At 32.9% G+C, this 14,104-nt stretch overlaps 1 protein-coding gene across 1 annotated transcript in view; it reads left to right on the top strand.

The window, feature by feature from the left end:
* The window catches only part of Galphas (G protein alpha s subunit), a 70,760-nt gene that overhangs the window by 23,474 nt on the left and 33,182 nt on the right, over positions 1–14,104 (top strand). The window contains exons 4-5 of the mRNA XM_035377914.2: positions 4,337–4,456; positions 4,814–4,911. Coding sequence (XP_035233805.1) covers positions 4,337–4,456; positions 4,814–4,911 — 218 coding nt within the window. The remainder of the gene's footprint in view (positions 1–4,336; positions 4,457–4,813; positions 4,912–14,104) is intronic.

Here is a 14,104-nt window from a genome sequence, read left to right as displayed (position 1 = left end):
ATTTTGTGTTGTCCTTAATGACAAAAGGAAAAAAAAAAAAAAAAAAAAATGCTTAACTGAAGTTGGTTTGGTACTAGTGTAATCATAGGTCTATTGTCACAGCTTCAAAGATTTTCCACTAACATTTGATAGTCTTCAGGTATTTTCTTTCAGTAGTTTTACAACTTGGTGAACTGTTTTAGGGCAGTTTGGTTTGTCTTTCAGTTGATGCTTCAACTCATGCCTCTGGGCTGGCCACTTGAGTTTATTCAATTCCATTTTCCTCAGATTATTTGAGGCTTTTGATTTATGAACAGGTGAAGTGCCATATTGAAAATGATCAGCACCAGTGCAATTTCTCCAGGCAAAAGCAACCAGCAGCAATTTTTTTTTTTTTTTTTTTAAATTTCAGGAAGGTAAAATTCAGTCGCAGGAAAATTTTCATATTCTAGGCAGTAGAATTTAGGACCTGCAGAGATTGCATGGGGCAGCAAAATGCCTGGGCCAGTCCTGAATTTTTGCCATAGGTGAGAGCACAAAATTGTCCACTAATGCTTTGTGCACCTCAACATTCAGGATTTGAAGCATAAAAACCAAGAAAACAAGTCCACATCATAATTCCTCCTGTGTTAAATTTCACTGTGACAACATAGAACTCTGGGAAGTGATACCTATATGGCATTCACCAGATTCATATGCATTCATTGAAAATGCCATAACATATTATGATACTTTATTGTTATTCAAGAGTCCTACAAATTTTGCACATCTGTAACTGTGGTGAATGTGCGGCTTTGTAATCATGGGCTTATATGCTGTGAATGACCATGAATCTAGGGCAGATACTTTTCAAAGGAATGTAAGAGTGTGTGGTATTACTTCCAGATGTCGATCAAATAATAATAATGGTTTTTCTTATCGGGCTCAATTCACCACACATACGTTGGAGTCATCAGAAGTATTTCTGAAAATGTAAAGAAAAGCGTGCATATCTTGTAAAGAACTACCTACACTGTCACCTGAATATGTAGATAGTTTAGAGAGGGTTCGCTGCAGTTTATTGGTTCCCAAGCATTTTTAGTTAGCAATGCTGAATGTACCAGATTTTTTCCCATGGTGCCCTAAATTAGACATTCTAGCAGTTGATAGTGTTTGATCATAATAATAACTTCGAAATAATAATGTATAAGATGCATGAAATAAGTTCCACGTATTTTGAATAAATAAATCATTATTAGTAGGGAAGATAAAGCTTTTTTCATTGCATTTCTTTTGAAATCTTGGAATTAAACTGGATGTAGTCACACTGTTTTCCTTTTGCACACTAATTTTCTTATGATCCTTCCTTTTTATTTCAAAAACAGAGGAAAATTCATTATGTATAAACATGAAGTCGCATATGGATTCTTATCATTTAATGATATCCAGAACTTGGTCAGTTCCATGCTGTTAAATTATGTCTTCATTGTATTGTCGTGAAGCGGTTTTGTATGATTTAGTTTTGAAATCACATCGAACTTGGGCTCTGAAAAGGTCTTGAATTTATACAACTTATCATTATTAACTATTTGAAAGTAATTTTCGAACAAATTTATAAACTGATAGGTATTTAAAAAAAAAAAAATATGATTTGTATGTAGTCTATTCCTGTTACTGGACTAGCGGATCAGTGCTCAGATTCTGAAAAAACGAAGTCTAAATATTATTTCCATGAAAATATTTGAATATTTTGTGGCATCCCAAGATGTTGCTACACACAATATAAGAACCGCTGTTGTAGTTCACTGACGGCATCATCCTGTTCGTTGTCCTACAGGACAGCTTAGGTCAGGAGCTGTCTCGTCGGGTAGAGCTATAGATCACTGGTCATTAATATTTAATTTGTCAGTGTAAAATCTCCTTAAGTTATTTTGATTAAGTATGTTATATGCTTATTTTAAAAAAATAAAAATTATTTACCTTTATTTGCATGCCTTGGTATAGAAATTCAATTTCTTGAATTATTTTTTGCTTCTTAGTTCCTGTATACATAATGCAATACAAACATTTTTACTTTGCTGCAATTCACGTAGTAATTAGGATGCTCTAAAATTTGCATTATGAATTTCATTTTGTATATTTTCTGTTTTTATTGTGTGTAATTTATCCAAAATTGTTGTAATTGTTACAGCTTTTTGAAGTAATCACTTTGATGTTGATTTCAAATTAAATTAGCTATTGAAAGTTAATTTAACTTGTTTGATTTAACAAAAAAGACCACAACACTTAATTTTTTTAATCCCTTCCTTAGGAGTTGCATATCGTTGTAAGAACAGTGATAGTCTGAACACTAGTTCCCTGATTGTTTGTCTTTTAGCTTTGGTCTTGAGTTAGAATCATTGCTTCTCATTTTATCTTTCTAAATTGTTCACAACTAGAGGCTTTTATTTTCATGATTGCTCATAAAATTAAAAAAGGACTAATGGCCGTTCCACTCTTCAAACCATTCTGAAAAGTAAATGATTCAGTAGAAAAATTTTTGCAGTTTGGTATTCAAGCTTTAAATAAAATAAAATTTAAAAAAAAAAAATAACAAACATGGTCGTCAAGGAAAGCTCCTGACAGTACTACACAGGACATCCCACCCTGGAGAATTGCACAGAATTCAGTAGCTGCTGCGTTGCTCCTGATACCACCAATTTAGAAACTTAAGCCAATCCTCCTTAGTCCAGTCTTTCCATGAGTTCTAAAACTGCCAGGCTCATGTTTCAGTATTCCCAAAGTGCTATTGTCTTAGCAAAACACTAAGCCAGTGTATACACCCCAGTGAAGGCTGCTGAAGGAAAGTCAAAGCGCTGGCTACACAATTGGTGTTGTGTATCTCATTCAGTATTTGAAATAAATTTCCACATGAACAAATTTCCTATTAAGCATTTTGCCACAGTTCCATGAAGTACTTCTTGAAACTTGAGGAAACTCATCACTTAATGATGAAATAGTAAAATGTCTGTTTTCTGGAACTTTTGCATCAACTTTTGACAGCAAGTCTTCAGTGATAACAGATGGTCGCCCTCATCCCTTCTCGTCATGAACATTAGTATGTCATCTTTAAATGCTCTAACCTAGTGGTATTCAAACACTAGGTCATATGACCTGCAGTAGACAAAACAGATGTAGGTACTCAGCATGCAAACAAAACGGTGACTGCAGGATTGTAGTGGCTATATTTAGAAGTAGTATTCATTTAAGAAACATGTGTCATAGTTAATAAAGAAAAGATTTCATTATATTAAGTTATAGCTTCCATTTTTTCACTGAGTCATTTACACACAAAGTTTACAACTGATATTTTCTGTGCATGAACTTGCAAAAATGCTTATTTAGTCAGGACACATAATTCACGTAGAGGAAACAATAATACTTATCGTTGAAGTGTCAAGAAATTATATTATGACATTTGCTATCCCAGCTGTATAGCATCTTTTATTCATTCAAAGTTGTAACTGATTCGTGCCATCTTCAGAAACATAATTTACTTTTCGTTTTATAAAACGTACTGCCAGTTTTTAAATTTTATGTTTGTAGTTTTAATTTTTTTAGCATGAAAAAAAGTACAATCAAATTATTTCCAAAAATGTCTTCTGTACTCAAATTATTGAAAAACAAAATACACAAATGGTCTTTAATTTAATTTTCACTTCTTGTTTGTGTGATTTTAATGGCTTTATTAGTGATCAAATGAAATTTTTAATATTTGTTCTTCAAGGGTTTCTAAATCTTTTCGGACCTTTTAGTGGAATTTTTTTTTTTTTTTTTGGGGGGGGGGGGTCCTTGTATATGTGTTTCTTGTAATATTAACACTCCTAAACCACTAATGCCTAGCCTTATGATCAGCAATATGTGTTATAGAATAATATCATGATTGATCATTGGGAATGCATGTAGTTTTTATATTTGATTAATTGCTTAAAAAAATAAAAATGTTAAATGATAAGCTGGTCTTTTCATAAGGCACATTATATGAACTGTATTCTTTTAAGGTTAAAAATCTCTTTTAATATCAAAGGCATTTGTCTCTTCAAGTTAAATGAAAATGGGGGGGGGTTATGATTTATAAGTGTTTTGTTCTTTATTATATTTTTTAGTAAGTATATTGTTAAACGTTTTGCTGGAATTTGCTTGTGCTTTGGTATGTATTTCATGGATATTGAGGAACATATGTCAAATATGTTATTTATCTAGATGATGCATGTTTGAAATAGTAGGGAAATTAGGAGATTTATGGAATAACCTTTTTTTAATGAAACATAAATAATGAGATTATTATTGTTTTTATTTTTCATAATATTTTTTAATGTGCATTATGCAATATTTTCAGACAATTACTGGAGCAATGAGCACATTATCTCCTCCAGTGCCATTGGAAAATCCCGAAAACCAATGGCGAGTTGACTACATTCAGGATGTGGCTAGTAATCCTGATTTTGATTATCCTCCTGTAAGTGATTGTTTTATTGCTGACTAATTTTATATGGGTTTTTATTGAAGGACATAACAAACTATTGCTCAGTTATTGAAAAACCAAGTATCTAAAAAACAGTATGTTTAAAAAAATGTGTTAAAAACCTCTGTTAGTTTATTATTTGTAAACCTATAAAGTACTGAATTCAGTTTATTTGGAATTTGGATTCTTAGTAAATTCATATTAATGTATTAAAGATATGATTTCAAACAAAAAATGAGCTGGGATATTCTTGATAAAATAATTAACTATTAAGGAATGCGCTAACTTTTAAGTATTAAAAAAAATTTTTTTTTCCAGTTTGTTTGTTTTATGTCTTTTCTTTACTTATAGGAATTTTATGAGCACACAGAGATTTTATGGAAAGATAAAGGTGTTCAATCTACATTTGAAAGGTCAAATGAATATCAGTTGATTGATTGTGCAAAGTAGTAAGTTATTTTTGCTAAATTAAAGACAATATTACTATATGATGAAGTTTTGGATGTTTAAAAAAATGAGGAGGGAATTTTACTTGCATTCAGAATTATTATTTTATACAATACAAAAAGTATGGTACTTGATTAGAAAAATCTGAAAGTTTGCTACGTCAGACATTCTTTATTTGAATCTTACATAAATTGACTGGAATCAAAGATTAATGAGTTTTGTGCCACCCACATTCTTGTTGTACAACATTTATGGAAGGCATTGCTATAGCAATTTAGTGGCAAAGTTGACCCTGATTTGAGGAACATATCCTTAAGACAGGATCAGACAAATTGCACTGTATCATTGGAATATGTATCTTAATATAATCTTTCTTCTTTTCCATGTTTGGTACTGGATGATACATTTTTGTAACAAGTAAAATCAACTTATTCTTTTTTAAATAACCTGTATATATTTATAAATCATACAGAAATTAATGTGTTACAGAAATTATGCATTCATACATTTCTTCAAATGCTGTATGCTGGTTTTACAAACCTTGCAGTTTTTTTTTATTAATTTATATATTTTCTTGAAATAAATTTAAATTTAGAATATGTTATTCGAACAGCATTTCTGTAGAGCCACCTTCCCGAGGTGCCATTTCCTAAAACAGAGAAAAGATATATATTCGGAAAGAAAATTTACCAATTTCAATCATAATTTTTAATTTTACACAATTGTGAAAGAGATGAATAATATGTAAAATTTTAAGATCTGTTTGAAGCCTTACCAGAGGCTAATAGTTAAAGTATTAATCTTATCTGACTTATCTTTTTAACTAGATATAATTAACAATTTGTTACTCAAGTGGTAAAAAATTATGTAGTTACACAGTTGGTGCACATAATATGCCAGTTATTTTCTCAGTCATAAAGCCATATTTTTAGTAAATAAATAATTTAAATAAATAACATGCATGCTAAGCAATGAAATAAATTAATCAAATTTATTTCATTAAATTATATCAAATTGATATTTATAATGTATAAAATGATACTTTATATGTGATTTATTGAAAACTCAAGAATAAAATACATTTGACAAAAAAGGGAAACTTGCAATTTTTTTTATTCGGACACATCATGTTGTTCATTATTGTTCTGATCATGGGCCCACCAGCGGCCGAGCGGTAAAGTCGCTGAACACTGGTAGTTCGGTCCGAGGTTCGAATCCCGCGAACGGGCTGGCTGCATGGGCGTTTTCATGGTTTTCCCCATGTGTAACGTGTATACGAGCCAGTTTCCCTTAGAAAGTCCTCCACGAAGGCATCCCTCCCCTTAGGCAGATAGCCCTCGAGGCTTTGCCATAATCACACACACCTGTTCTGATCATGGCAATTTATATATATAAAATCTATTTGTTTCATTTGGTTTTTTTTTCAACTGAAAATTTTACAGTGTGAGCAAATCATGAGATAGTATAGTTCCTAGTTGATCAACTAGATCCACACCATGTTTTGTTTGATTATAATCAAGAATTACACATGGTTTACCTGTTTCATTGTCAATACTTGTATCATCATGCATTGTACTGAAGATTGTAGCAGATTTATTTCTCTTTGGTACATATGAGGGAAGAATTATGTCTTTTTGAAATCCAAGAAGTGTAAAGCCAACTTATCTTGATTTTGGAGGAAAAAATTTGTGTGGAATTTCCTTTTTATTTGAACTTATTGTTCCTATTAAGGTAATTTTATCACTTAGTAGAGACTTTGCATAGGAGTAATTGCCATACTAGTTATCGGTTGTTAATTTCTCCATGATTCTATTAAATGAGAAATCAATCTGTAAACTATGCCAAAAGGCATATTTAAAACATGATATGGACTGTCAAGCAATATACTTCAAGATTGTTAGTGTAAAAAGTCTTTGCATCAATGAGTGCAAACATCTTTATTCTGTATTTAGCAAGTTTCTACGGTATATATTGCATACCACAAAATGGCTCTAGTTTCTCATCGATAGTAACTTGTTCACCTGGTGATAGGATTCTTTACAGTGCTGTACAAAAAGCATCTAAAAAATCTCTTATTCGGCCAAACTTGTCTTTTTTTTTCTTTTTAAATTTCTTGTACTTTTATCATCAAACCGAATAATGTTGAGAAGAAATTGATATCTATTTAGAGACTTAATGGCCTGAAGTTCAATACTTGTGCCATTGTTTTCCAATTCATATGGATTTACCTTGTTAGCCTAACAGATATAACATTCTGCCATAATTTCATCTCTAGTGGAATTTTTTGTGATGAATCTGTAGTATTCTTTGCCAATTCTGTTATTACGGCTATACTCAGTATTTGTTTATATTGCAAATTATCAAATTGATCATTTCTACATCAATAATTTTGAAAAATGCAGATAATTCATCTGCAAAATCATTTTCGTTTAACAATGACAATGTCTTCAAAATATTTTTCTGTGAAATTTTTGAATACTTACTTTTGATCAGAGATTTTTTTCCCATTTGTAGATTTCACTTGCTTCATTTTCTTTACTTATTTTACCTTTGTGTAATAGTTTAGTAAAGTAATCTTCATTGTTGTTCATATCTGTTTCTATAGTTTCTTCATCAAAATCTGCCTCTATTTTAGACTAAAAATCATAACCACTTACATTTATCTGCTCTTCACTGTCATTATATTCTCTTAATTCTTTATCTGATAACTCTTGATAAAGTCTCGCATAATCATCAGGTGAACTATATTTTTTCTCCTTTAAAATCTGAAATAAATTTTTAAAAAGTCGACTTATTTTTTGCATATTAATAAATAATTTGAAAAGATTGAGAAATTAAATAATCCTGAAGTATTATGAATAATATTACTTTCTAACTGTATCCAAAAAAAAAAAAAAAAAAAAATGGTACAAGAGTAAAAACAAGTATTTACATTGTTACACAAGTGTAGCATTCTGCGTGCCACAAGAGACTTGTCCAAAACAATCCTGAAAATAAAGGCGGGAAACTGCGGTCATCAACGTTTTACCACTACATTTTCTGAAACGAATAAATGGACAGAGGTTAGATTGGGAGCATGTATTGGCCACATGATTTTCTTGGAATTCATAAAGGAGTTTTCAAAGACTGGAGCACTTTGTGCTCTACCTGTGTAAGTAAGGGTTAATATCATGCAATGCTTATTCATATCAGTTTACTGGAGATTTAATTATTGAAATTGAATTTATTTCATTTAGAAAAACCTTTTATTTTTACGACTTGTGTGCAGTATTGATAATGCGATGATCTAAAAATGGTCCTTTTTAAAGCCCATGTGCAAATCTATCTTAGTCTTTTTGAGATGTTGATGTCTGTACATGTTGTGAAGAAAAAGAGTTTAGCAGATCCTAAAATTTTTATGAATCTGTTAACGTTTAAAATGCAATAGATTAATGGCCATTTTTAAAAATGCAACATGAAGTGTAACGGAATCCATTAGAAAGATTTTTTTTAAGGAATAAGGAAGAATGCTACATCATTCAGATTCTAGTTACTGAAGCAGAATTTGTCATCTGGACATTTTACTAAACTCTTTAACATAGTTATAACATAAAAATTGATTTTATTTATTTTAGGTGTAAAAAACAGGTGTAGAAAAAATTTGTATGCAAAATTTTTTATTGGGAGATTTATGAATTTTTTGATGATTTTTTTAACAAACATAGCAACATTGATAACTATTATGAAAATAATTGCAATATATTAAAATTATATTTAAGAAATAACATTAAAATGAAACATTTTTATTAACCCTTGCCTTATTATAGAGTGGCATTACTTTCCATTTTGGTGACTTATGATTGGAATATTTTGAATCTAAAAAATATACAAGATAATAAATACTATAAAGAACAGTTCTGATATACTTAACAAATGCAAATTAGCTAATGTAATTGTTTTAAAGTCAACATAACTTGTTATCGTAAGAGTTTTTTCCTATGTAATTATCACAGAATATTCAAATATGTATCAATTTGCCCTATAAAATTCACTTTACACTCTTCTATGAATTTTCTTTTTGAAAACCTTGTGGCTTTTTGCTCTTAGAAAACTTGATTTTTATTTCGTATTTTAGATCTTGCACCTCTGAATGTTTAGAAAGATTTGAAGATGAGATTTATAGATCTAAAATTAGGGACGTTTTTGCAAAAATGTAACAAAGTGAAAATGTTTTCATGATATTAAGATGTGATGGGCATGTTATACAGGAATTTATTTTTTGAGAATTTTGGAAGAACAATGAAAACATAATTATTACTGCTTTTGATCTTAGAAATCAGAAATCCTTCTCTGAATATTGTGGTGTAGTGGCCGAAACCATCATGCAAACCCTGAGTTGTGACATAGGGTTGAAATGAACTTCTAACTCAAGTTTTAACAATAACATGAATTTTAATAAGATGAAAACCTTAACAGTTGCATATCTTGATGCTGCAACCTTAACAGTTGCATTATACACGATGAATGATCATTCTAGCAGGCCAACATGGCCATAGCTTCAAACAGGAAAGTTTGTCCTCTCTTCTCAGGAAACCACCTTATATATATCCCTGTGTTTACTTGTGCTGAACTCCCAGGGGGGAGGATTCTTTCACTCATACATAATGTGTCCATCTCCTGACCCTGATGAAAAGACTTGTTTTATGTCTTTGTCCACTGGAGTACCCTTCGAGGCTGCAACCCTTTTCATAAACAAAGGCACAGGATTTCACCACGGATATGAAAGTATTGCAGTCTGAAAACTCATCTTAGACAAAGAACCTTTATGCCACCTTATCTCAACTTCCTCCCCTCATAGAAGAATTTTCCTAGACTATGGAAGGGAAAATTCTAAATACATTTCACTGCTTTTAACACACAATTAAAGTGATAATAGGGAAGCCAGTTACATTACCCTGCATTTATTTCTAGATAATCTCACCTTGAGACAGATAAACATAAAAACAAGAATGCAACAAAAATACATTCCTCTCTTCTACATCAGAATACAAAGTACATTCCTCAAATTTTACAAAATGCTAATACTTACAATAAAACACTTAATTCTAACCATTTTGAAAATGAAATATACAATGCAAACAATTTTGAATCTACAAAAGTATAATTCCAAAATCCTACAAAAACCTTTTTAAGACAACTATTACATAACTCAAAAATAAATTAAAGGTAAGAAATAACTCAAAAATAGAGACATAACTCAAAAATAAATTAAAGGTAAGAAATGTTGAAAATATATTTGCATTCACGTATATACTTGTATTTACCCACTAAAGAAGTCCATATTTGTAATACTCAGACTATATTATAAAAACTGTTGCAAGAACAAAATATTAAATTTGGATGACAAAAAGAAAATTTACTTACAAAAGGAATTACAGCAAACTATACATGAAGCCATTAAAATCTGATTCTTCACTATCTGAATTAAAAAGATTTAGTAAATCCTGATCTAATTCCAAGTCTTCCAGATCGTCTCATTCATCCTTTTGATTTACAGTCTCTTTATTTATCTAAGGATATAATTTGAGCTTCTTTGAACCCTGCTATTATTGATGATGTTTTGACCGATTTCCACGCACTTCCAACCCACTTTGCAACTTCTTCATAAGATGCTCTATGCATTTTACCGCTTTTGGTATACGTATGCAGTCCTTCAGTCACCCAACACTCCCACCGCTTTCGGACTTCAACTTTGAAGGATTTATTACCTGACAAATCTAATGGTTGTAAGAATTTTGTCAAATCACCAGGAATTATTGCTACGGTCGTAGACAATTTTTGACATCTGGTTTTCACTGACTCAAGTAAATGAGCACGCATGGAATCCATTATCAATAACCCTTTTGTTTGGAAAAAAGATCCCTTACTACACTGCCAAACTTTTTGTAGCCACTCATGTATGATTGTTTCGCATATCCAGCCATTCTCGTTTGCATAAATAATTACGTCATTAGGAAAATCTCCCTTCGGAATAGTCTTTCGTTTAAAAATGATCATCGGCTTTAGCTTGTCACCGTTTGTGGCACAAGCTAACACACATGTAAATGACGTTCTTTCATGCCCCGTCGTAAGCACAGATACAGGTTTTTGCACCAGTTTCATCAACAGTTCTGTTTGCAGGAGAGTCGAAAGCTAACGCCATTTCATCCATATTTATTATCTGTGACCAAAGAAGTTTTCTTTTCTCAATAATATCTGTCACTTATTTTAGAAAAGATGCCTTTTTATCCTGCCAGTCCATTGGTAATTGTTGCCCGACTGTTGTTCTAGTACGCACAGAAATATTTTTTATTTTCATAAATCTGCTACACCAGCAAGGCCCTCCTTTGAAATCATTTATGTTTGTTTTGCTATAAATTTTGCTTGTAAGCGAATTTTTACAGTCGAAATTGCCATTCTCTTTCCTCGTTGCTCCTTTATCCAGTTTGCAAGGTCATCCTCTAGATTTGGCCACCTTACAGTACCACTTCTTTGGGCTCATTTCTGTTGTGACGTATTTTTAATAAGTTCTTTTTCAGTTCTCCAACGTCGAACACATCTCTCGTCCACTTCAAACTCTTGAGCTTCTGCTCTATTTCCAATTTGTTCAGCACGTGTAAGCTTAAAACCAGCAGTATAGCTTCTATGCTGTTTAGGTGCCATTTTAAAAAATTTTCCGCTCCCTTCGTACTTAAAAACTATCCAACAAGTACTTGTACCCAAACTGATGGGATCTGTATCTGGCAGAATGGCAAGAAAAATCGTTTCATGCTGAAGGGGAAATACGTCAGAGTTCGTTATTGCGAGGCAGGTGGAGTCGTATCCGCCTTTGAAAAAAATTGCAGAAAAGGCAGGGGTGGGTAGAGGATGGGCCCTGGAAGATTCATCGAATGGCAGAGGAGAGAGACTATTCAAACAGATGAGAATGTTGATTTGAAAGGGAAAAGAATGTTATATGTTCTGACATCTTGTTTAGGGTGAATAAGGCATGTAGGTCTGTTCGAGGGAAAGAATGTAAACAAAATAACGTTCGCAAAAAACAGCTTAGTGGTCTTTTGTGTGGGAACAACACCAGTCCATGTACAAAGACAAGGCCATCAAAACTATGTACAATGACCATCATAGTAAATATTTTACACTCATGTCCATAAATTAAGGATAATGCAAAATTAGGCAAAGGAAGAGTTAGAAGCAAAACAAATTTGACATATTTATTAAACAAAAGGTAAAGAGCAAAAAAAGATGCTATATGTTTGATACAGTCAAAAGTCGTTAATCCGGACTCGTCGGGACTTCGGCGATTCCGGATTATCGATTTTTCCGGATTATAGATCATCAGTTTAAATCTCGTAAGATGGCTTGCAGAAATTCTAAAATTAAAAATATGAAACCGTAATTTATGAAATAAAGAACAATTATGATCTAAAGGGTATCAAAATTTACAAAAAAAAAAAAAAAAAAAAAACTTAATATTTATTTGTTTAATTTATTAAACATTTCTTTCAATGTAAGTTGTTTAAGTTGCTTCGTTTTATGTGATAATACTTTCTCTTTAATTCTATAAACAGACATAATTTCTTGTTCAGTTACAAAGTTCCGCTGTTTAAGTCCCGTTAATTGCTGTGCCGAGAATACCGACTAAGTTGTCAATCGAAATTTTTTCGTTTTCACTAACCTCTCTGTCACATTCTTCATGTCTTTATCCATTTTTTGCAGCAATTCCACTTTTTGTTTGTTGGACATCGAAACATACTTTCGTTTTGTAGATCCTTTGGAAGTTCCAGCATCGGAAATTCTATTTACATAATCGAAAGTTCAAGTTTACTTTTATAAAATTGCTCTTGCAGTCTGCAAAAAATAATAAGCGGGATCCAATTCAAAGATTAAGGAACAATGCAATCATTAACTGAAATAGATAATTAGATAATTTTAGCTTACACTGTCCGTTATACATTAAATCCGCAGGCGAAAACGTATTCTGCACTTGCGCACACGCATATGCGCAGTAGTCAAGGTCTTATGCGCACGCGTAAAACGCCTGTGCGCATGTGCCAACGCGGCGCATGCGCAGAAAGTTTTTAGCTTTGAGGTCCGAATTAACGACTTTTGACTGTATTATTAAAAAAATTAGCGATTTTTTCTCCCTGGAGCAAATTGCAAAAAAAAAAAACCTATTTACAAAAAACCAATATTACATGGTTGGTATGATTGTTAATACATTGTATGTCTCCCAGACGATGCAATACAGTCCGTACAACGCCTAGGCATGCTGAGTATCAAATTATCGATCTGATCTTGGGGGATATTACACCACTAAAAAAGCAATGCTCTCCGAAGTTCTGGTAGACATGTCGGAGGAGGTTGACGGGCTGCAACTCGTCGGCCAAGCCTGTCCCACACGTGCTCTACTGGATTCAAGTCCGGTGAGCATGCTGACCAGTCCATACGGGTGATATCCTCCGATTGAAGGCATTCGCTTACGATGTTTGCACAGTGACGATGGGTGTTGTCATCCATAAACACAAATTGTGCACCCATGACGCCCCGAAACAAACATACATGTTGTTTCAGAATGACATCCTGTTAGATTTGGCTTCTCATGGTACCAGTTTGAACATGCAGGTCAGTTCTGGAACCCAGAATAATTCCAGCCCAAACGAGCACTCCTGTACCACCGTAACGGTGTCGCTCAATGATGTTTTCTTGGTGGTAACGGGTACCTAGAGCTCTCCATATGAAAGTCCGGTGAGAATCAGACTGCCAGCTAAACCTGGATTCGTCGGAAAACATCACACAAGCCCACTGTTGCGGTGTTCACAATGCATGCTCTCTGCTTCAGGCTAACCGCAGGCGACAGTCAGTTGCAGTAAGTGGAACGCATCTTACAGGTCTACGAGCATATAGACCAATCTGCCTTGAAATTGTCGTACCAATGGCTGAAGAGAGCTCGAGACAGGTCTGAGGCTGTGCTCCACCTGTTTCTTTTGGCAGTAACTGCCAAATACCAGTCCTCATTTGGCGTTGTAACTCTGGGGCGGCCTGTGCTGTAACGTCTGCTCACATTACCGTCATCTTGGAATCATTGCCAAAGCCTGGAGATGACACTCTGGGCAATTCCAAGTTCTGATACTTCCAGCTGGGTACGCCCACATTCCAGACGGCCGATAATTCTACCTC

The sequence above is a fragment of the Stegodyphus dumicola genome, chromosome 2 (genome assembly GCF_044657685.1).
Source record: "Stegodyphus dumicola isolate Sdum_Otavi_A_Nest chromosome 2, ASM4465768v1".
Lineage (NCBI taxonomy): Eukaryota > Metazoa > Arthropoda > Arachnida > Araneae > Eresidae > Stegodyphus > Stegodyphus dumicola.
Note: the sequence above shows the minus strand (reverse complement) of the source record. Positions and strands in the feature narration are given on the sequence as shown.